Source organism: Globicephala melas, chromosome 13, assembly GCF_963455315.2.
Source record: "Globicephala melas chromosome 13, mGloMel1.2, whole genome shotgun sequence".
Classification (NCBI taxonomy): domain Eukaryota; kingdom Metazoa; phylum Chordata; class Mammalia; order Artiodactyla; family Delphinidae; genus Globicephala; species Globicephala melas.
The window spans coordinates 86,638,936-86,663,660 of NC_083326.1; the positions used below are offsets into that span (position 1 = coordinate 86,638,936).

General features: G+C 48.0%; 1 protein-coding gene and 1 non-coding gene across 21 annotated transcripts in view; one reads left to right on the forward strand and one right to left on the reverse strand.

The window, feature by feature from the left end:
- The window catches only part of GLT1D1 (glycosyltransferase 1 domain containing 1), a 186,026-nt gene that overhangs the window by 71,567 nt on the left and 89,734 nt on the right, over window positions 1–24,725 (forward strand). For all 20 annotated transcript variants that reach the window (XR_009566406.1, XR_009566411.1, XR_009566412.1 and 17 more), the window contains 3 exons: window positions 2,969–3,012; window positions 4,405–4,525; window positions 12,113–12,211. Coding sequence is in view for 5 of the 20 variants with exons in the window: in XM_030859970.3 (XP_030715830.1) it covers window positions 2,969–3,012; window positions 4,405–4,525; window positions 12,113–12,211 (264 nt within the window). In the remaining 15 variants the exon portion in view is untranslated. The remainder of the gene's footprint in view (window positions 1–2,968; window positions 3,013–4,404; window positions 4,526–12,112; window positions 12,212–24,725) is intronic.
- On the reverse strand, window positions 6,952–7,024 carry TRNAG-UCC (transfer RNA glycine (anticodon UCC)). Its single transcript has one exon. It is a non-coding gene; the product is annotated as a tRNA-Gly (tRNA).

Genomic DNA, 24,725 nt, shown 5'->3' on the forward strand with positions numbered 1-24,725 from the left:
AAAACACAAAATTATTCAGTATGATAAACTCTCTAGGGATATCATATTCATTAAACTGACTTGGATTGTAATTCCTGGTACGTACTGGTGAAGCGTGAATGAGAATAGAAATTGAATCTGCTTTCACTTCTAAGCTCATTAGCAGTAACAGGACAAGCCGGCAGACACTGCATTCGTAAAATGTGCTTACACCCTCATCTGCCTCTATCTTTTTTGTGTGTGTGTGGTACGCGGGCCTCTCACCGCCGTGGCCCCTCCCGCTGCGGAGCACAGGCTCCGGAGGCTCGGGCTCAGCGGCCATGGCTCACGGGCCCAGCCGCTCCGCGGCATGTGGGATCCTCCCGGACCGGGGCACGAACCCGCGTCCCCTGCATCGGCAGGCGGACTCTCAACCACTGCGCCACCAGGGAAGCCCTGCCTCTATCTTTGAAGACACGTTTAGAAATATGTCTTACACATGCATAAATTTAAAAATATTTTGTCAGTTATTTTAAAATTGTTTTCATTGTTAATAAAACCATTGGAGGGGTGGTGCAGGGCAAAACCAGTCTATTGATTGTTTCACTGAAGAGTTTGCAGTTGGATGAACCAGATGTGATAAATATATTCTGCAGCTCCATCCTAACTAGGCTCATAGGAACGCTGTGACAGATGGAAAAGTATCCCTTAAGATCCTCCTGGTACCTCAGTAAGTAAATTGACCTGAGAAGAGCTCATTGTGCACAGAGAGTATTATAGTTTGGCTTCTGATGGTGGGGAATAAGGTGTGCTCCTCCGTGGATACGATGATTACCTTCAGGTGTCCAGGTGTCTTTCTCTTGCTGAGAAGTGTGGCAGTGTCACTGGGAAAGTACACATCTGAGATTAAGTGTATACATATTTTTGTATTAGTGGTGCAATCTGCAGATTTCATTCTTATTCTTTTCTGTTTTCTTCTACTACTTGTATAGCCGTTACTATGTCTCAGAAATAGCTGTAAGCGCTGAACGTGTTTCTCATTTTATGAGATGAAGAACCCAAGGCCCAGAGACGTCCATTAATGTATGCACGGCCATGTGACTAGTGACTGGCTTTGGGGGGGATTTCACCCAGGTGATCTGTCTCCAGAGCCCCTCTCAGCCTGTACCGCCTCTCTTTCTGGCCTCTGGATATCTACATACAAATTTGATTAAAAACACATGGCGTCAAAAATGTTGGTATAGCGGATCAGCTTGAAAACACTATTAAATTTTGCATTAATTCAACAAACATATTGACCACCAGGGATGCAATAGGACAAAACACAGTGCCTGTCCCAAAGGACACATTTCCTCCAGATGTGAAATAGGAGTGAAATGCAGACTCAAGCATATTAGATTGTAACTAATTAAAATGTTGGACTTGGCTTTTTAATTAATTTATTTTTTAGTTTTGGCTGGGTTGTGTCTTCGTTGCTACGCGCGAGCTTTGCTCTAGTTGCGGCGAGCGGGGGCTACTCTTCGTTGCGGTGTTTGGGCTTCTCATTGCGGTGGCTTCTCTTGTTGCAGAGCACGGGCTCTAGGCACGTGGGCTTCAGTAGTTGTGGCTCACGGGCTCTAGAGCGCAGGCTCAGTAGCTGCGGCGCACGGGCTTAGTTGCTCCGCGGCGTGTGGGATCTTCCTGGACCAGGGCTCGAACCCATGTCCCCTGCATTGGCAGGTGGATTCTTATAACCACTGTGCCACCAGGGAAGACCTGGACCTGGCTTTTTAAAACTTGAAATATAATTCGTATGCCATAAAATGCACCATTTTAAAGTATATAATCCAATGGTTTTTAGTATAGTCATAAAGTGTTGCTACCATCACTCCTATCTAATTCTGGAACATTTTCATCACCCCCTCAAAAATCCCATACTCATTAGCAGTCATTCCCCGTTCTCCCCACCCCCCAGTCCCTAGCAACTACTAATCTACTTTCTTTCTCTATGGAATTATCTATTCTGGACATTTCACATTAAAAAGAGCCACAACTTATGGCCTTTTGTGTCTGGCTTCTTTCACTTAGCATCATGTTTTCAAGGTTCATCCACATTGTAGCATAAATCAGTACTTCATTCCTTTTTGTGGCTGAATAATATTTCATTGTGTGGACAGACCACATTTTGTTTCCCATGTATCAGCTCACGGATGTGCCCTTGGCTTTAAAATTGTGTGTCTGGGAAGGCTCCCTGTTAAAAATAAAATTTTAATGTGGTCAGATCCTTTGTCTTAGATGTACCAAGAGTTCCAACTCCTTCTGCCTCAAAGGTTTTATGACAAAATCCACCACTGTAGTGAACCAGACGATCCTTCCAGTGAAGTGTCGTGTTGTCCGATTTTCCCTTGACTGTAAATGACTTCTGTTTCAAGACCTTGAGTTGGGTGGACAGCACTTGCACTTTTGTACCTGGGGCTTCACCAGGCTCTTATCTTACAGGCTCAACAGGAAACAGGAATACAGTTGGCCCCCTGTATCTGTGGGTTCTGCATTTGCGGATTCAACCAACCATGGATGGAAAATATTCAGAAAAAAATTCCAGAAAGTTCCAAAAAGCAAACCTTGAATTTGCTGTGCATTGGCAACTATTCCATTGCATTTATATTATATTGGTGTTGTAAGTAATCTAGAGGGATTTAAAGTATGCAGGAGGATGTGCGTAGGTTATATGCAAGCACTGCACCATCTTATATAAGGGACTTGACATCTGCGGATTTCGGTATCTGAAGGGGTCCTGGCACCAACCCCCTGTGGGACGACTCTACATGTATATTTCTTTAAACTTTCTCTCAAGTCCTTCTCTTTCCTTTATTGCTTTGTAGTAGCTGGACTCGGGGATATTATTTCCTATTTGATTTGTTTTGTCCCTTTCTGAATTGTTAGGTTTGGCTCTCTTGCCGTAATCTGCAATTCTCTTGAGACTTAGATTCACTTCCGGCTTTTCCTAAAATCCATCTTTGTCTCTTTTCAGGTTGATCCAGTGTTCACAAGGGAAGTAAAAGCCAAAGTAAAGAGGTAAGTGTAGGTGTTTTGCAGGAGAGGAAACCTAGTGACCGATATATGATCCCAGTTCCCAGGCACTCACCGTGTCCCAGGCGCTGTTCCCAGCAGTTTACTAATAATTCCTCTTTTAATCGCCTGTGCGACTAGGGTGATCCTGTGCCATCCTAGGCGCTATGATTCTCCCCATTTACAAGCCAGGAAGCTGATATCCTGGAAGCATCAGCAGTTCCCTAAGGGGCGGCAGCATGGACACACGTGTGAAGACGTGCAGCCTCACTAGGTCAGGAAATTCCCAGGAATCCCACTTTGAGGTTACAGTTGTCACTGATCACATTGGCCAGAACTGAAAAGACTTAAAACATCTGCTGGTGACGGTGAAAGTTGCTGCCACCCCTTTAAAGGGCAGTTTGTCAGAGTCTTTGTTATCAATTGCGTTTGTCTGCCAGTGACCCGATAACACTGGCTTACACACCCTGGCGCTTAACTGCTCACATAAGAAAAATCTGAGGTCGTTGGTCCAGGACCAAGTAAGACTTCAGCTCCTGTCTTGCTGTCCTGCGGTCCCTACCTGTGGCTTCCATCCCTAAGGTGACAGTGGCTGTAGAACTCACGCATCACATTCCGAATTTTAAGTGGGGAGATGGGGAAGGGCAAGAGCCAGAAGGGTTACCTCGCGTTCGGGTCAGCCCCTTTTTATGTGAATTTCCTCACACCCCCAGGATTCCAGCTCCTCTCACTGGCCACACCATCACCCCAGGGGACTGGGAAACGGATTTCATCCCCATATGCACTCAGCTGTCTTTACGTTGCTCATAGATACAGAATGCATGTATGTGAAAATACAACCAATTGTGTGAAAGGATAACCTCAAAATCCTGAGACTGGTGGAGAGGGGCAGGGGATGGAGAAGAATGTCCATATTTGGGGGTGAAAAAAAAAAAGAAAAACAAGACAAAACCTATGTGACAAAGTGCTGGGAACCTGGGTATTGGTTGAGTTTCTCTATTTTACTATTTCTCTCTGTTTATGATTCTCTTTCTGTGTATCTTTAAAAAAGAATTTGAAGAAAGGTTGCATTATTAGGAAAGGTTTGTTTTCTAAATCATCCAGAGAAAAATGGCAAGAGCTGTATCTCTGACGTCCAGTATCTGAGAAGCACGTGTCTCCTTGGTCAGAGGGCTTCAGAATGACGGCGGGTGTGTTAACAGGCTTCCTCTCTCTCTTATCAGGGGTGGGTGTAGAATAGATTCTCACTCCAGTATGGTTTTCTGTATGGAATCCTTTAGCAGTAATGCTTCCCTGTGGATCTAGGGTATTTCTCCAAAATCATCGTCTCCCCTTCTCCCAGCCCCTCCCCGTGAGATTCCCAGCCGTAAGCCCTCTCTCTGCCCCGTGTTGTTCCAGGACCCCTGGGGTACGATTGATCGGGGAGATGGCTCGGGAGGACCTCCACGCGGTCGTGAAGAATTGCTTCGCGGTGGTGAACAGCTCTGTCTCTGAAGGCATGTCAGCCGCAATCCTGGAGGTAATGATCTAACGGGTACTGAAAGTGGAAATATAAAATTGTCCATCACCCCTTTTCTCAGTTATGGAGGTGACGCCTTTGTCAATAAAATTGTGCGCTTCTCAAGGCTAACAAGGTGCAACGGCATTTCCTCGGGAGTCCTGAAGTAGTGTTTAAGCTCTGCCTGGGGCTTAGGAATACTGTTTTCTTTCTCCGTGCCATTTTTCCTTGCCAGCTACAAAATGAAATAAAACTAGGATAGTGTCGCCTCTCTGACTCGCCACTTAGCTTCCACGGGAAGGCGGCTGAGGCTCTGAAGGGTCGGGACAGGATGTGGGGTGAAGGTGTGTTTTGTAGGGAGCCTCCTTTTGTCTTGATGTCTCCTCCCTCTTTTCAGTGTGTCCTATGATCCCAGAATTTAGGGGATAAGAAAGGGTTGGGCTTGGATTTCCCTGGCGGTCCGGTGGTTAAGACTCTGCACTTCCCTGCAGGGGGCACGAGTTCGATCCCTGGTTGGGGAACAAAGATCCCCCAGGCACTGGCGCAGCCAAAGAACAAAAGAAAGAAAGGGTTGGGCTTGTGCACATGGCAGGGGGTGGGGCTTCGTACACGGAGGAGAGTAGTTGCAGATGCACAAGGCAGTGGGGGTGAGTGTGGACCTCATCTCTCTGTCTGGTGTTCAGCTCTGAAAATCTCTTACACTACTTGGGCTAAGCGTGCACAGCCCAGCACAACCGCGCAGTCTGTTGCTGGAGTTATCTGTGTTTTGCAGGGAGAGGCTGAGATAAAAGGCCCCTGCACTTGATCCTGGCAGCCTCTGGATTGAGTGTATCAGCTCCTGGGTTAGAGGGACTTAATCCAACCTCACAGCCCTTTGCAATCTCTTCTCCTCACTGAGCGTTTTACGTGATGGGGTGTATTACCAGGATCTCTTAAACTGCTTCATGCTGATGACCTGAGTAATCCCCAGCGTGCCGCTAATGCAAAAGGATTTTCCTTTCCCTTATTTTGCTGTCGGTTCACAGCACACCGGGTTCCTTTTCAAGAGGGATCTTGGCAAAGAGGAGACTCCGTCCCTCCCGTCATAACCAGCATTCAGTGCTGGATTCTCTTCATATCATTAAATCACAAGCCATCCCTCTCATGGAGTCTCCTTTAGTTCTCACACAATAGATGCCTTGTTAAGTCCTCGTGGTTAGCGCGTGATAAAACTTGCTGTAGAAACAGAAACGTTTGATGATTGGCCCTGCAGGTCTTTAAATCGCGTTTCACATCCCCTTTCTCACGGTGCTCGTTTCTTACCTCAGGGTCTACTTAGAGCGATGCTATTATTTTATCCTAAGTATTTGTAACATCCATTTATTCTTTTGGATGCTAGTTGAGTTTACCAGCCAAAGTTACACTTGGTGAATTTCAGTGTTTCAGAGACCCTGGTAAATAATTAAAGCAGGAAAACAAATCATGCTCCCTAAATTTAAGAAATGACTGATGTTGCATGCCTAATATTTTCTGTGAGTGTGGCATCATTTAAAAAAGCAAACAAAGAAAACCAAAAACAAAATACTGTGGGCGGGGGTGATACATACTGACGCCTGTAATTCCCGTGTTGAGAAGCTTTCAAAGCACAGAGCTTGGATTGGTAACATGTTCATCTTCAGCCAGATGTTTGGATACCTCAGTCTAAGCCTAATGATCAGCATTAATCTCCGTTGTGGTTTAGAATCAGCTTTGGACTAGAGCCACTGGAGCGATACATTGTGCTCTCCCTGTTAGCTTTAAAAGTGTCTGTTCTTACAGTACCACGTCCTCAAGCCATCGCAGGATCGCTCCTTTGTATGTAAACACACATTTTTTTTCTCCCCCAACTTCTTAAGAAAAGGTAAAGTGGAGTTCGGGGATGATTTTATAAGCAGCGCACACAGCAGTTCACTGCAGATGAATGGCTGTCGAATTTCATTTACTTCAAAGGAAAGGCAGCTGTTAGCAATTCTGTCTGCCTTCAAATGTGGACACTGTGCTCCTTTTGAAAATTCCAAAATAACCTTTGGGCTGAGGGTTTTGAATGAAACTGATTTTAGAGGAGTCGTGTGGAGGGTGGATTTCATTAGAATCAATTCAAAGAACCAAAGTGGTTAATCACAGAATAAGTGCATATCACTTTTGAAGGAAGGGATCCTTTGACCTTTCAGAAGTAGCTTTGTTTTGTCATGGAAGCATGTAAAAATCCATTTGCTATGACACACTTCTTTTCTCTTGCTGATAAACTCCAAAAATCAAGCATTAGCTGGATGCCCGGGCGGTAGAGTGGACATCCCTGCAACGAATCTGTGGTTTCAAGTTTGGGCTTATGATGGAGTTGAACTCTATGCAGAATTAGAAGAATACAAAAAATTATTATTATTATTAATTTTTGTTTTGTTTTGGCCATGTGGCATGCGGAATCTTAGTTCCCCGACCAGGGATCGAACCTGGGCCCCCTGCAGTGGAAGCGCGGAGTCCTGACCACTGGACCACCGGGGAAGTCCCAGAAAGTTATTTGCTTATCCCACACTTCCTCACTGGGCTCTCCTCCCTGCCCTGGAGCACACACACACACACACACACACACACACACCCTCCAGGTCGAAGTTTTCACTGCCCAGAGGAGAGGAAGGCATCTTCTAAAGCAAAGAGCAGTAAAAAGGTAATTCTTGGGCTCTTAGCTTCCAGGCCCAGGACCTAGTGATGAAAGATTCATTTCAGGGCTTTTCAAGGATAACTGTGACCCTGTGTCATTTGACCTTGGCTAATTTCAAAAGTGTGTGGGGCAGAGCTGTGCCCTTCCCACTTTTGAAACGGGAGGGCTTTTGGAGTTGTCGCAACTAGGAGGCTGCTACTTGCAGTTATTTTGGCGGGGAGGGAGTGCAGACAGGCAAAGTATTTTTCAACGTGCAAGACGGTCTTTGCGTCAAAGGTCTGTCCACAAGCTGCCATTGGCGTCCCCGTCAAGAAGCGCTCTAAACTCCATGGTGTCAGATCCGGACGCACTGTGTGTGCACATCAGTGGGGCACTCAGACCAGCCGCATCCCCACGTGACGAGCAGTGATCACGGTGCTGGACATGTGCCCAGTTAAGGCCACTGAAATGCACGCAGACCTCTCTGCAAGGAAATCTGGACCCCAGAGGTTTCAACCTAGGGTGTGCATCAGAATTCCCTCTGAAGCTTAAAAAACCATCGGTATGCGTGACGGTGCCCTGCAAAAGCTCTGTTGGCTGTGCTGACGCGGAGCCCTGGCGGCCGTGCTTCCAAAGGCTCTTCTCCTTGTAGACTGGGGGCCGTGTCTCTGGAAACCTCTGTTAGCCCCGCTGAAGACGGTGCACCAGTGACAGAGCTTTTTAAAAAGGTCAAATAGGAAGCTTCCACCTACCTACTGGAAGGTTGAAGAGCTCATCAGGGGGCAAGAGAAATTCAGTGACTGCAAACTCGACCGGCTGTTAGGTGCCCCTTCAGCCCTGATGTTTCCTCTTTTTTGTCCCAAAACGGGGCCCCAGATTCCAGGTTTGAGCGACTCTCTGCTTCAAGCCCCACCCCCTCCACTGCCCCTTTCCCTCCACTGTCACGACCACAAGGGGTTCAGAGGGCGAGCTCGCCCATCTCCAAACACCGTCTCACCCAAGACATTGCCAGGCCCGGTTCTCGTCAGGACCAGCGTCACAGCACTGCTGTGTTCCAGGACTTTGCCCTTCTTGCAGACACAGTTTGTTTTTAAAGAGGTAACTTCGCACCTGAAGAAAGTGACTTGTGAATCGACCATCTGATTCCTTAATGCCATGTCCTGGCTCTATGAAAATAGCGTTTCCACATGCTTACTTATTCTTAAGATGCCTTTCTTTGTTTCTCTTTTTTCTTTTGTTGGAGTATAGTTGATTTACAATAGTTTGTTAGTTTTAGGTGTACAGCAAAGTGATTCAGTTATACATATGTATATCTATGTATCTATATTCTTTTTTTCTGATTCTTTTCTATTATACGTTATTACAAGATATTGAATATAGTTCCCTGTGCTATACGGTAAAACCTTGCTGTTTATCAAGACGTCTCCTTTCTTAAAGACAGTTTATTTTTAAGAGGGGGCTTTGAAATTGGTTTTCTCTGAATATACAGCTTTCAGAGAACATTTAAGTATCATCTTCCTCCACCCAACTCACAACTTCAAGACTCAGATTGTGTTTCTCTCTCTTTTTTTTTTTTTTTTTTGCGGTACGCGGGCCTCTCACTGTTGTGGCCTCTCCCTTTGTGGAGCACAGGCTCCGGACGCACAGGCTCAGTGGCCATGGCTCACGGGCCCAGCCGCTCCGCGGCATGTGGGATCTTCCTGGACCGGAGCACAAACCCATGTCCCCTGCATCGGCAGGCGGACTCTCAACCACTGCGCCACCAGGGAAGCCCTCTCTTTCTTTTTGAGGTATAGTTGATGTACCTTATAAGTTTCAGATGTTCACCATAGTGATTCACAACTTTTAAAGGTTATACTCCATTAATAGTTATTACAAAATATTGGCTATATGCCCTGTGCTGTACAGTATATCCTAGTAGCTTATTTATTTTATATGTAGTAGTTTGTACCTCTTAAGCCCCTACACCTATCTTTCCCTTCCTCCTTCCCTCTCCCCACTGGTGACCACTAGTTTGTTCTCTGTATCTCTGAGTCTGCTTCTTCTTTGTTTGTTTTTTTTCTGGGGGGGGGGATTCCACATATAAGTGATATCACGCAGTATTTGTCTTTCTCTTTCTGACTTATTTCACTTAGCATCATGCCCTCCAAGTTCATCCATGTCGTTGCAAATGGCAACATTTCCAGACTGAATTTCATTCTTTCTGCTGAACTGCAGTTTTCCTTGAAGGCAAGGAGCATGTCCTCTGCAACCTTGAACCCTCCGCCAATAATCAATGATCAATAAATATTCATTGGATTGAGCAAAGCTAAACTACTATACGGTATCACCTTTTTGACTCGCCTTAAATCAGCTGGTCTCATCGCCCAAACCTCCTGTGTCTTGCCCTTTGCAGGTTGATGATTATTTGTTGAGTGAGGGACAAGGAATGGGTGATCTTACCGGCCCACAGCCTTACTTGTGTGTTGGGTGCTTGGTGTGCACTGGCTGATAGACAAGTAAGTCTATACTACAGGAGGAACGATGGGATCTTTTTTATTTTTTGCTGAAACAGGGATATAAACTCTGTCCTCCCTCAGGACTGGCCGGTTCTGAGATTCTCTGATGGCCAGTTTTATAGATCCACACTTACATCTTCATATCTGTATTTATAGAATCTCCTCTCAATCTGTGTGTCTGCCATAGTGTCTCTAAAATGCACCGGTGCTTAACGACATCAGTGGATACATGTACCATTTGGATTGGAAGATGCTCCAGGGCCCACCTGGGACAGGGAACAATGAGAACAGAGCTAGCCGTGCGCCCTGACATGTGTGATCAGCCTCTAGTGAGCCTCCCCTCATCCCCTCATCGGTGGGATGAGATGAGACAGTCTGGAAGGTCTCAGCTACATGGAAGATTCTGCAGTCCCTTGACAGATGCCTAGAAATGGAATCACAGTGGGTCATGCGCGTTTGATGAGCTGATGACCTGAACAGGGTGACGAGCAGGGAAAGGAACCATCAGACATCATGTCGTCTCACCTTGACTGTATCACGACCCTGTAACTTACATAGTCAATGTCAGCTCAAGCCGTCAACCACCTAAGCGGTATTTGTGCAGAATGACGGCTGAAATTTTCATTTATTCTGAAAAGTTCAGCCCCTCGTTCCCAAATGATAAAACTGGAGCCCAGGAAGAGGTCCGGTACCGGGTGTTGAACTTCGACTCCATTTCCCCAGAATGACTGATGAGCAATGAATTTGAGACCTGCCATGTTAGTCGAGGGCAAAGCCTCCACCAGGGCAAGACCAAGGTCTCACAAGTCCTGGCTTGTGCCCTTCTCCAAAATACCAGATTGCACCCACGGAATGTCAGAACGCAAGATCCAACCGGTGGGTTCATAAAGCACCTGTGACCCTAATGTCGAGATGTGGCCGTTTGGGGTGACTGTTTGCCTGTGCTGCTGAGTTTCTTTGTTCCTGAATGTAGTGACAGTGGAAGGTCCCGATTTTTACCCTACAAGATGAGAGCAGAATATCACGACTTGGAGACTTTCTGTGACCGTGAAAGGCCACCATGAGAGGCTGTCGCGGTGCTGGGGAGGGGACTCTGAAGCTGGGGGCAAGCAGGAGGGCTCCAGTCCGAGCAGCCAGCCAGCTCCACTGCCGTCCCTGATGGTGGGAACAGCACAGTCTCGGGGGCAGAAAGGAGGGCTGTTCTCTCCTCCAACCTTATGCAGGGCCTGGATCTCAAACTCAACGTGTACTGGGAAGATACAGGCGACACAGAACCAGAAAACCAGGTGAGCTCACCAAGAAAACTGCTGACGAGAGAAGGTGATCCTAGTGTGAACCATCGACTTACGATTAATCTACGTTCAGATGCTTCTGGAACTTTTGATCCACAAGCATCGGTTGAGCTTTTAACTGTGTTCACACATGGCTCCGGTCACTTGGGCGTTGGTGGCCTTTGTGCCGTGTGAAGTCCCTGGTGTCAGAGCTTCCCATGGTAATATACTAAGCGGCTGAGATTGGGGGACTTTACCTTCCTGAAAACCGAATGTCACCCCTTCGTGACCAAATTGTTTATTACGTGAAGTGAGACACCGCCTGCCGAACTGGAGTGCCTAAAACATCCTTGTGTATAGTAAGAGCCGGAATATTGGTTTGCTGATAGCATCCCCTCAGGGCTGCCTCTGGACACCAAGGTGTGAAGGGATGTCCCTCTCCCCTGCTGAAAGGCACCTGTCACATGAAAGCTGGGCTGGCCCCTGTGAAAGTCACCGTGGGAGAGTCCACGCAGGGATCTGAAATGGAGCTGGGAAGGGCTGGCCTAATCCTGTATGTTTCTAGATGCCCCCCTGCCGGGCAGGGAGGCCAACACTGCACGCCACGCTTCTGGGCATCTTTCTGAGGCCTCGATGCCAGGTAATGCTGACTCTGGGGTGCCCCGGCCTGGCTGATCCCAGCCCTTTGGGACTGGAAAGGCTGCTTAGTGGATAACCGGAATGATAAATGGTGCTTCTCCTCACTGCTGTGCACATGCCAAAGGGACGTGTGCAGTCCTGGTGGCATGTGTATGACTGGCGCTGGGAGAAAATTACTCATCGGGGAAAGTAAGGACGGTAGTTAAAAATGCATACTCCACGCTGCCGCCGGAGGAGCGTCGACTGAACATTTGGAGAGAGAGGGTTTCTTGGTGACGTCGCAGTAACGACGTCAGACAGACCATTACGGCATGTAGTTTCCCAAGACTCGCAAATCCAGTCAGTCATTAAGATTCAGTATGTAGTTGGAAGGTCTGGGGTTTGGACTGGGAAATCATTTTCGGCAAGCTTTTGGGGTACTTTTTGTGCAGTGCAAGGGGTCCAGTTAAGCTAAGAAGTTATTCTCCCACAGAGTGGCTCATCTGGCCACAGAAGCTCTTACAGGGGATCGCCCACCTCTCCTTTGTTCTTTTCGTCCTCGTAGGCAATGGATTTGGAAGTCCCTGTGTTGGCAAGGAACATCCCTGGGAACGCGGCAGTGGTGAAGCACGAAGTTACAGGATTGCTGTTTTCTGACCCTCAGGTAAAGGAGAGTAATTTCCCCATGTTCACCTGGTCTGAGTAGCTTTCGTCTCTGTGCGGTGATCAAGATTCTGTGATTTGCGTCTTTGTGATTAGCTCTTGGTGTTCCCTTTATAATCAGTAGGAGAGAGTGTGCAGCACTGTGTCACCGTTGTCACGTGGGCAGCTGCCTGCACGTGTCACTAAAAGACACCTAGGGACTTTCAAGAAAGTCGAGACTTGAGTTCTATTTCTGAGGCCTCTGGTGATGATCATTGTGACCTTGAGCCAGTCCCTTCCCCCTTATATGCTTGGGTTTCTGGTTTCTTTTTTTTTTTAATTTTATTGAAATGTAGTAAATTTACAGTACTGTGTTAATTTCTGCTACACAGCACAGTGACAGTTATACACTATGTACGTATTTTTTCATATTCTCCATGATGGTTTATCACAGGATACTGAATGCAGTTCCCTGTGCGCTACAGTAGAACTTGTTTGTTTGTCCGTCCTACAGATAGTATTGGGTTGGCCAAAAAGTTCGTTCAGGTTTTTCTGTAAGATGTTACTTTTTGGCCAACCCAATAGTTCGCATGTGCTAACCCCAAACTGCCAAACAGACTTCTGGTTTCTGAAGCAGGCACTCTTCAGATAACCATCCTACACTTCCAGGACATCTCCTGGTGTTCAGAAGACTGCCATATATCTGATCCCTTGCAGTCCTTCAAAGCAGTGTACGGAAGAGGCAGCGTAGTTGTGTTTATACATGTGTGTATCTGAAATTAAAATAAAGGTGAATGCAGCTGATAGTGGGCACAGCTGGTGGAGCCAGTGTCATCTGGGGCACACCTGTGTGCCAGGACCTCCCAGGACATGTGTGAAGGGGTCCCGGTCACAAAGTCTGAGGGTCCAAGGATGTGCCTACACTTGAAGCCCTTGGGACCCTGTGCAGGGCGTGTAGCCTGAGTCTCCAAGCTCTGTCTTGGCCTCCGTACGATTACAAGAGCTAATTATAACTCTTGCTCTTAGAGGTGTGATGTGGGCTGAAGGGGTTGATATACAGGGCTGAGCGGTGGTCACGGCACACGGTCAGGGCTCTGGGTCCCCGTTATCACCAAAAGGAGAGCCCATCGCTGCTGCCTACGGCTCGTGTTCGGTGGCAGCAAAAAAAGAATCTGAGGCCCATCCTTTGCTCTTCAAGTCTTTAGATTTGGAAATTAGGCTCTTATCATCTTCATGAAGGCACATGTTATATAACAGAAATAAAGGGGTTTATACTTAAAAGCTCGGGTCAACTCCAATATTTGAAAATGCCGTTTTTCAGCTTTCCTACCGCAGATACTTAATCCCACATCGCTTCCCCTTCCCCGTAGTATAATTATGCGTCACCTAGTTTCACTGCCTTCTTATCACAGGCACGCGAACAAGATGGAAGCCAGCTTCCCTCGGGGAGGGGCGGGATTGCAGGGAGTCGGGCATCACCAGGTGCTGTGTGGATGCAGCCGCTCACCTGGGAAACAACTGAAAGAGCAAAGGGCAGGCCCGGGGCTTATCAGTGATTATCTAACAAAAGGCACATCTAACATGAATGCCTTTCCTTTGAATAGCGACCCCTAAAAGCTAAAACAATACCCGCACATGAAGAGTGTGCAGCGGCTCCTTGCCGATCCTCCAGACAAAGGCATATGGCTTTTTACCACATTCTGCATCTCCCAACGTCCACGCCAGCCAAGCTGGAGGTCACAGAGTATTGTCTCCCCGTGGGCAAAGAGATTTTATTTTCATCTCCCCAAACCCAATGTCTATTTATTTTACAGCTCAATTTCAGAGCATGATAATTTTATCAGTGAGTGTCTGAACAGCCATCACTTATAAATGGCTGTATCAGGTCCAGCGCTAGAAGGAGAGCAGTCTGGCTACCCTGACTTCATTTCACATTCCTTGTAAGGCATTCCTTTCACTATTTGCAGATAACTGTCCTATCTCTGACACGTCCAAGTTATTTCTGCGTTACCGGCTTCCCGTGAGTTACCAGACGCAGTTCCGCAGCACTCACACAGTTAAGGCATGGGCTTATTTTGTTCCCAGCGCCTTAATGTTACTTTTACAAAGGACGTTACAAAAGAACAGAACGCTCTAGGGGTAGCATCTGGGGGGAGGCTGCGTTTTCTTAACACGTTTGGAAAAGCTTGCTCGACGCGGATGTCACACGTGACTTTGTTTTATAGTCACGAGCAGACTCGACCTAGCACAGAGTGGGAGCATTTTCTGTAAGTCAGTGGCCGTGGTTGCTGTCATCTAGCTCAGGGGCGCAGACGGAAGCAGCCACTGGTTTGTTGCCAGCGTTTGCAAGGTTTATTCCAAGCGTGCATTCAAATACGTATTCAAAGCTCCATTTCACTTCTTGAGAAGGGACTTCTATGCCAGGGTGTCAGCCTCATAAAGTTAATGTAGATAGATGCATAGACAGATAGATACATAGATACAGACAGACAGGCAGACAGACACATCGAATGCAGAAAAATCATACTTTGGATTTTCAACAAAACGATGATTAAAAGTATTCATCTGTGGTAGGAACAAAATAATCTCTATTTTTATACACCTCAGCCCCGGAAAACCTTAATTTAAGTGAAGCTTTCCAAACCTACTAAACATTGATTTTTTTTTTTTTTTTTGGTTACTGCGACAGTCCCGTTCTTTTTCTTTTTAAGAAGAAAAGAGCTGAGCTATTTTATGGCTACATTTTATAGCTTCGAAATTAAAATCCATTTGACATTTAATAGAAACCGTGAATCCATTTCCTCTCTCAAGGACAGACTTTTGAAGTGTGGCCCAAACTAATTTCGCTGGGAGGTTCTGTTTGTTTTTTAGGCAACTATAAAAAAAGTCATAACTTTCGGAATAATGATGATGATGACAGCTAACATTTAGCGCATGTGTGTTACGTGCCGGCGTCTGTTCTTTGCCATCAGCATGGATCTACACTTTTATTAAGACTGTTTCATTGTAAATCTTTGACTTTTGATGGTCCATGAACAGTTTAACGTTTGGAAGAAGCAAGGCGTGTTGGAGACACATCAGCCTCCAAACTTTTGTTTGGGCAGAGCTGTGCTTGGGTCTCGAGTTTTCCCCCTCGAAATCCGAGTGATCCTGGACACGTTTCTTCTTCCTGTGCTCGTTCCTTGATCCGTAAGATGCAGATAATGATGCCCGTCTTCGGGGAGTAGCAGAAAGCACGTGGGGCGGAGTGCCGTCCTTGGGCTCCGAGGAAAGCTGCGTGGACGCAGAGTTAATCACGTTCACGGTGCGCCGCTGGGTGAAGCTGTTTGCTGCCGCTTGGCAGCCGTACGGTCTGCTGAGCCCTTAGGTTTAAGCAGTGGAATCAAGCTCAGTACAGCGAGACGTTCTCCTCGTGAAATCTGGCCAGCGTCATGCAAAATATCATTTCTCTCTTTCTTCTTTTTATTTTGTACTTAAAACAATTTTTAACTTTTTAACCAAACATTTAGAGTTCTTGGATGTGAAACACAACTGTGATGTGTAAGCCCCCAGCCAGTTCCTCTGAAGTGTAACAGCACAGATGCAGGCTGGACCAGTGCTTGTTGGCTTTCCATTTAAGCCCAAAGGAAACTCTGGGCAAACGCTATGTGAACTAAAATGGAAGTCAGTCCAACATTTTTTTTTGCATGGATTTGTCCACAGGGTGACCATATTGTTCATTGTGAAAAACCAGGTACCTTTGAGAGTGACAGGGGTGTTATTGATAATTATGCTGGGATGACGGCCATGAACCTGAACCAAATGACCTAGGTAAGGACCGTCTGCTTGAAGAGCTGGGATCAGATGCATAGCTGGTATTTGTTAGGGATCAAGGGTGCGTCCAGCCACGTAGGGGAGGCACAGTTTTCTAATAGCCACGCTGAAAGAAAATAAAAAGAAACAGATGAAATTCCTATCAATAATATATTTTATTTAGCTTCATCTATCCAAACTTGCATCATCTCAACATGTAATCGATATAAACAACGTTTTCCCCATCCCACCTGCCCATAGAACTGACCGTTGGTTTCAGTGCAATATAAACAATTTTTAATGAGATCTTTACATTCTTTTTTTTTTTCGAGACTCTGAAATCCTGCGTGTATTTTACCCGCCAGCTCATCTCAGCCTGGAGATTAAATTTGTACCGAAATACTTGGTCTGCATTGAGACTCCGTACCATTTGCAGCTGGAAAAGTAGATTCACATGTCCAGGCTGTTGCAAGTGTACTTGTAAAGCTTCGTAATACCTGCATCAAGCACCAGTGTCAAAATTTCAGTTTAAGTCCATTCAAGTGAATCATTTAAAATGCAGTTCCCGGGCACACTGGCCACATTTCCAGAGCTCAGAGTGGGTGCTGGGCGGCACTGCTCCCCGGAGAGGGAGCGATGGGGCAGGTGGTCCCAGCCAGGCCTCCTCTGAGTGCCGGGCACCACCATAGGGACCTTGCCCGTCTCTCTTACTGATCCTCGCGGGAACCCCACACAGGTGTTGCCGTGATGATCCCAGAGAGGGTGAGGCGTTTCCCTGCGAAGCTCAGCGGGAGCTGACAGGGCTGGGACTCGAGGTCTCAGCCTGACGGGCGCTCGGCCACCCCGAGAGCGTTTGCACGATGCCTCGTGTGGCTGTCTCTCCCTCTGTCTCTGTCTTTCCTTCTTTCTCTGTCTCTGTTTTTCCCTCTGTCTCTGTATGTCTCTGTCTCTACCTTTGTCTCTGTCTCTCACTCTCTGACTCTCCCTCTCTCTGTCTTTGCACCTCTCTCTCCTTCTTTCTCTGTCTCTGGCTCTGCCTGTGTCTCTGGCTCTCGCCCAGTTTTCTGTGCCTGTCTCTCCTCCTCTCTGTGTCTCTTTCTCCCATCTCCATCTTTCCTTCTTTCTTTATCTCCGTTTGTTTCTGTCTTTCCCTCTATTTCTTTCTCTCGTCCTCTATCTGTGTCTCTCTCGGTGTCTGTGTCTCTCCCTCTGTCTCTGTCTCTGTCTCCCTCACCATCTCTCTCTTTCTCCCTCCCTCCCCTCCTCTGTTGCCTGGGCAGAGAGGGGACACTCTTCCATGGGACCGTCCTCTAAAAGTATTCTGCTCACCATTTTGTCCGACTTCTTGGGGAGAACGGACCTCTTTGTAAGGCCCAGTCCTGCTTCGCTTCTCTGCCTGTGGCTGGTCCCTGGGGTCAGAATGACCCAGAGGGCTGGAGGTGGTGGGGGCAGAGGGACGCCTCGGGTGGGCACAGCGCTGAGCAGTGCCGCACAGGGTTGGGCTTGGCCAGGTGAGAAGGACGAGGGTGGAGCCGCCAGGTGAGGCTCGCCGCTCAGGAAAGGCCAGGCCAGGCCGGGGGCCAATGAGGGATGGAGCGCAGGGCCCTTCCCGGCTCTGGTGCAGGCTTTTTGCACTCCCGGCCGGCAGGCAAAGTCTGACATGCTCTTAACATAGGAGGACGGGAGGTCCATTTTCCTCTGCTTGTGGACTCGCCACCCGCCTTTACAGGGCAGGAGCTGCATCTCGGAACTGACCTTCTGGCCTGACCTCTGCTGGCCGCCCGTGTCTCACAGGCTACGTGTGCGACTCTCAGACCCGCCGGCTGTGCACACCCGCTCTGTGTGTGAACAAGCACCTTGTGGGTTGGGGGCTTTGCTTTTTTTTTTGAAAGTGAGAATTTTTAGCTACTTTATTAAATATATTCAGTTTCAAGGCTCTGACCATCCATAATCGCCATGATGCAAAACATGTTCACGTGTAAAAAATACCCCCTTCAACATGCTTCAAGAGGAATAACTGTGTTTTGCAATCTATGCGGCACGAAATAGAATTTGATATTTAGAAAACCATCTAATTGTAGTTTGGGGGCTTGCGATCAGGCGAGCGGCCTGCCTGACCCAGCCTGACCACACCAAAGGGACCCTCGGCCCCAGCGCTGCCGGCCGGGGCCCTGCCCATCACCCTGTGAGTTTGTCCCTCTTCCGGGGGGCCTGGTGACAAGATGTCGGTACAGCAAATGCGGTGCCCAGCCCGCTCCAGGAATCAGCCCTGTAGGCGCATTTGCAGCTGATCCTGAAATTCAGAGTAAGGAGATGACGGTGACTTCTTGGCACTGGCAGAATTCAGGTGAGTGGCCTGTGCAGGATCCTCGGGGGCTGCAGCTGCCAGGGTGATGCTGTAGGAGAAGGCGCGGGACCCCGGCAGCCAGCTCAGGCCCCCTCCCCGCGGCCTCCCGACCAGTGCGGCGGGTGCGCACACGAGCAGCCCCGCACCACTGTCCTGGGCTCTGTATCTACATGCTGCTTCCATCTGTCCCCGCCTCTCAGGGGCTCTGTCCCCAGAATACTGCTGTATCCAGACCCTTACACCCTCCCCCCATTCCAAGGCACTACTGGGTCTTGTCTGGACGTTTAGAATAGCTTCCTCCGCTCCATCCCACGCACTCTCCTCCTAGCAGCCAAAGGGACCTTTATAAAATACAGATGCCGTCCCATCCATCCCCGCTGCAAAACCCCTCTGTGACTTCCTGTGGCCGCAGAGAAAAGACACCTCCCGACTCGGCTTCCGGGGCTTCACGCCTCTCTTCCTCTGCTCCCTGCCCACCCCTGGTTCTTCCCGCAGCCGGGCCACCGGGAGCATCCTTCCCCCTCGGCTTCACTGTCTCTTTCTTGAGAGGCTTTCCCGGTCACCCTCCCCCATCTTCTCCATCCCCCCCCCACACCCCGCCCTGTGCTGTTCCTTCGTAACCCTCTGCACGGTTCACACGCGCGCCCTTGCTTTTATCATACATGACCTCCCCACCCGAATGAATGAATGCCCCCCACGTTGGTGGTCATGCTGGCTTACTCACGTGGCCCCTCGTGGTGGTCCTGGCACAAATGGGTGCCCCGCAACTATCAGGAGAGGTACTTACCCCAGGGCGTTAAAGGGATAATCTTTCTTGGGTGGTAACCAAACACCTTTGGTTATTTTAGTTTGATGTGAATCTACACCGCGTGCCACCCAGGTGTCGTTGAACTGCTTTCTCTTCCTGTTTTCTTTGCAAAGTAGCAGAGGACAGCCTCGGCCTCTGAACTCTGCCCGGACTCCCTCCCTGGATGGTTCTTTCCACAGCCTCGCTGACGTCAGCCTTCCTTGGGTGGCACTGCCGGCTGGTGTCGTGCTCATGCCATCTCCCCCGAGTACGACCAGGATGACTTAATTGCAGATTTCCTTGCACATTTCTTCTGGGTTTTGCTCTTTCCCTCTGACTTTCTGCCGCTGGCAGCGTGCCCACCAGAGCCATCTCCCGGGTCCACCTCTTCTCTTCCAAGCCTTTCCTCACTTTCTTCCCTTTCCTTCCTGACATTCTCCTCTTCCCTGCCTCCGAACCAGCCAGGGGGGCGTGAGCAATTTTCTGCCAGCTCGTGTATTGAAATGACGCTCTGGTCGGAATCTGGGAAGCAAGAGAGTGGGAGACACAGAGAATATTCACTATCCTTGCTTTTAGTTTAATCAGTAGTTCCCAAATCTCATGGATCTGTGCGGTAGCTTTGTAGGTTTGCTCCATCCTCCCGTGAAGCAGCCAGGCCTGGTGGAAAAGGACCTCGACTCTGGGGCTGCACTGTCTGAGTTTAATTCCCATTTCTGCCACTTACTGCTGTGCTACCTCGGGCAGGTTCCTGGACCTCTCTGTGCCCCTGTTTCTGTCTCTGTGAAAAGAGTCATAGTGATAGCACAGAGTCCTCGTCCCTTTTCTGCAATTCCAAAATCCAAAAAGCACTTGAAAAACAGTTTTATTTTTAGTAAGTTGGGTGCCAAAACTCAGTTGGCAGCAAACTCATATCTGAGCTGATGTGAAGTTATTCGTGGCTTTGTTTAGCCTGCTTGGTGGGACGGTTCTTAAGTTTGATTTGGAAGTTCCGGTGTGTTGTTTATGGGGCGCTGCGTTAGACCCCTGGAGGGCGTATGTTACTAAAAGGGCACGGAGACCATTTTATTAAAAACCCCAAATCCTGGATTCTGAAACATGACTGGTTGTTACCTGGGTATAAGCTCTTGCTAACTGTTGACTGTTGTTGTAAATTCTGACCAGTTCTGGCCCCTGTGGGAGGCTCTTGGCCAGAGACCAGGTATCACCTTTGAGAAGGTAGAGAACAGGTTGGCACCTCACCGAGGCTTTCTGCTTGACTCAGCCAGGGACGGAAGAGAACTGAAAGGCGGTTCGCTTTCTCACCAAGTGGCCCACGGTCGTTCGCTCCCGCTACCTCTCACGGGCCACCCGAGAACAGTGATCTAGATCACAGGCCAGAGCCTCCAGGGCTCTGCCCCACCACTCCTGGGTATCGCTGGGTTTGGGGCCTGGCTGTGAGCGGGCTTGTTAGACGCGAGCTCAGGAATTGTCCTGTTAAAGGGCCTGAGCTTGCAGTGTGAGTGAACAGGACGCCTAGCCAGACTCTGCAGCCGCCAGTCTCGGAAGGGATGGGCGGGAAGGAGCCAGATCAGGCTCCCAGCTGCCGCCATTCGACGGCCACGGGTCATGGTCAGGGGCCCGAGCCCCTGCCACCTTCTCTGGCTCTGCATCGGGCGGGCAGTGTGCATGGGGATGATCTGCCGGGAAGTTGCTTCTGCACCTACCCAGGTTGGCTTCTGCTCCCACATCTGCCCAGGGTTCTCACGCTGTTGTTGATATTCGTTTTAAAGTCAGCTGCTCTCTCTAACCATTACGTTGTCATGGGAACAAGCAGCCCTCCCCAAACTCAGTTATCGCTGCTGCAAGTTTAAAAGATAGGCTGACCATGGAGAACAGTATGGAGGTTCCTTGAAAAACTGAAAATAGAGTTGCCATACGATCCAGCAGTCCCACCCCTGGGCGTATATCCAGAGAAAATGATAATTTGAAAAGATACATGCACCCAGTGTTCATAGCAGCACTATTTACAGTAGCCAGGACATGGAAACAACCTAAATGTCCATCAACAGATGAATGGATAAAGAAGATGTGGTACATACACACACACAAACACACACACACACACACACACACACACACACACACACACACACACACACACACACACACACACTGGAATATTACTCAGCCATAAAAAAGGATGAAGTAATGCCATTTGCAGCAACATGGATGGACCTAGAGATGATCATACTAAGTGAAGTAAGTCAGACAGAGAAAGACAAATATCATATGATGTCACATATATGGAATCTATAATACGACACAGAGGAACTTACTTACAACACAGAAACAGACTCACAGACATAGAAAACAAACTTATGGTTACCAGAGGGGAAGAGGGGGCATAAATTAGGAGTTTGGGATTAACAGATACACACCACTGTGTGTAAAATAGATAAACAACAAGGTCTTGCTGTATAACACAGGAAACTATATTCAATATCTTGAAATAAGCCACAATGGAAAAGAATATATATATATGAATCACTTTGCTGTACACCTGAAACTAACACAACATTGTAAATCAACTATAATTCAATTAAAAAAAAAAAAGACTGGGAATTCCCTGATGGTCCAGTGGTTAGGACTCCATGCTGTCACTCTCGAGGGCCTGGGTTCGATTCCCCGGTCAGGGAACTAAAATCCCACAAGCCGTGTGGTGTGGTCAAAAAAAAAAAAAATAGACTGAAGGTTTATGCTGAATAATTCCAAGGCTATTTGCACGTTCTTACTAGTGGTCCCCACTTTACCCAACAGCAGGAGTCATCGAGAGAACAGGTCACAGAATTATTTTGTGGCCACGTGTACATATACAGCATTGTGAACGATGGCATTTGGGTAAAGCTTAACACTACACCAGCGAATGCTGTTTTGTGTAAGAAAAACAAGACAGATGCGCGCACGTCACTTCTAGATGGGTCTTGAAGGGTGATTCTCGCAACTTACAGTTGTCAATGAGATGAATCTATCCTTTTTTTTATATATAAATTTATTTATTTATTTATTTTTGGCTGTGTTGGGTCTTCGTTGCTGTGTGCAGGCTTTCTCTAGTTGCGGTGAGCAGGGGCTGCTCTTCGTCACGGTGCCCGGGCACTGTTGCAGTGGATTCTCTTGTCATGGAGCACGGGCTCTAGGCACGTGGGCTTCAGTAGTTGTGGCAGGCGGACTCAGTAGTTGTGGCTCATGGGCTCAGTAGTTGTGGCTCGTGGACTCTAGAGCGCAGGCTCAGTAGTTGTGGTGCACGGGCTTCGTTGCTCCGCGGCATGTGGCATCTTCCCGGACCAAGGATCGAACCCGTGTCCCCGGCATTGGCAGGCGGATTCTTAACCGCTGCGCCACCAGGGAAGTCCAAGATGAATCTATTCTGTGGCCAAATAACTTGTGTAAAATAGGGTAGGCACAGTTGTCCGTCTTAGACATAGTCTCAGACTATGTTTTTCATAGTCTGACTCTCCAGAATCACCTTGGGGGGAACTGTTAGAAAACACGCATGTGTCATGGACTGAATGTTTGTGCCTCCACACACTCACCCCCAAATTCACGTGTTGAAATTCGAACCTCTCCTGTGATGGTATTAGGAAGCGGGGCCTCCGAGAGTCCATTAGGCCATGAAGGTGGAACCCTCACGAATGGCACTAGAGCTCTAATAAAAGGGACCCCACAAAGATCCCTCGTTCCTTCTGCCATGTGGGATTATAGTGAAAAGACAACCATCTCTGAACCAGGAAGCAGGTCCTCACCAGACGCCGAACCTTCCAGCGCCTTGATCTTGGACTTCCAGCGTCCAGAACCGTCCGCTGTTTATAAGCCACCCCCTGTCTGTGGTATTTTGTTATAGCAGCTCAGACAGACTAAGACACCATTCCTGGACCTCACCCCTGACCTACCCAATCAGAATCTTAAAGCGAAGTGTGAGGACCAGAGGCACAGACTAAACCTTAATTAACTCCAGGGTTCCGAGGAAAACCACAATCCACGATCAAAACGACAGCACATCTGTCAGTCTTCAGAAGCCTCCTTGTCAACACCCCCCGTCAGTGACATCAACATCCCCCATCAACATCCCCCATCATCCCCCATCTCCCATCGTATTCGAAGCCTCTGGAGAAGCAGCTTCGGGGTTGTCTAATTGAACGTATCTTCCGAGCCTGAAATCCAGAGTATTTATGCCACTGACTTTCGCTTCTCCTGGAAGAATACGTGTGTATCCCTTACAGAAGGTGGTCGGAATGCAATGCTCTTTCAAACCATGCCACGTTCAGTCTGCCAGCTCCCGTGTTCTCTCTGCATGAGACGTTTGTTTCTCGTTGAGGGGCTCCCCCCTGCCCCGTGGCTTTCAGCTGACACGGTTATGAGAAGGATCCCACCAGGGGTCTAAACATCCATCCTGTAAAACTGACACTGCTTCTCACGCCCTGCATCTGGGTGGTACCTTGGGGCGACAAGGCAGGTCGAAAGGATTTAGTGAGAAAAAATTTTTTAATTGAAATATAGTTGATTTACAATATTATATTAGTCTCAGGTGTACAGCATAGTGATTCAATATTTTTATACATTATACTCTATTTAAAATTACTGTAAAATATTGGCAGTATTTCCTGTGCTGTATAATATATCCTTGTAACTTATTTTATACATAATAGTTTGTACCTGCTTGTACTTATACCCCTATCTTGCCCCTCCCTCCTCCCCTCTCCCCACTGGTAACCGCTGCTTTGGTCTCTGTAGCCATAAGTCTCTTTCTGTTTTGTTATATTCATTCCTTTGTTGTATTTTTTAGATTCCACCTATAAGTGATAACATACAGTATTTGTCTCTCTCTCTCTGCCTGACGTATTTCTCAGTGAGTTTTCTCCACCAGCAGGGACTACTCAGTAAGGAAGAAAACTCTGAAAACAGTCAACTGCTAATTGAATAATTATGAAAACAAACCATGGTGTTTTACATGATTTTTTTTTTTTTTTTTTTTGCGGTACGTGTGCCTCTCACTGTTGTGGCCTCTCCCGTTGCGGAGCACAGGCTCCGGACGCACAGGCTCAGCGGCCATGGCTCACGGGCCCAGCCGCTCCGCGGCATGTGGGATCTTCTCGGACCGGGGCACGAACCCACGTCCCCCGCATCGGCAGGCGGACTCTCAACCACTGCGCCACCAGGGAAGGCCGATTTTTTTTTTTTTTTTTAACTTTAGAAATCTGTAACTTAAGCCAGTGTTTGCATACCTGTGGTCCTGGGGTGGGTCTGGTCTGCACACATGTTTTGTTTAGTTTGCTGTTTACTTAAAATTTTGAATTAGTTGTTGGTATTTAGCATGGAGTGCTTTTACATAAATATGCCGAATTTCGACTTCTCTTGAGAAACACAGCAAACGTGGGAACAAGTGGAGGCCCCTACTCACTGAGGCAGCCGGGGTTCGGCGCTGCGGGCCTTCCCCGCCGGGAGCCGTTGGGCACTTGAGTTTCCAGCTCTGATCTAGGGCAGTGCCTACATCTGTTTTTAAACTCTCTTAAGATGTGGAATCCCAGTACTTGGTTTCTATTTTCTTTTGTTTTCGTGTGTGTACCCTTGAAGGCC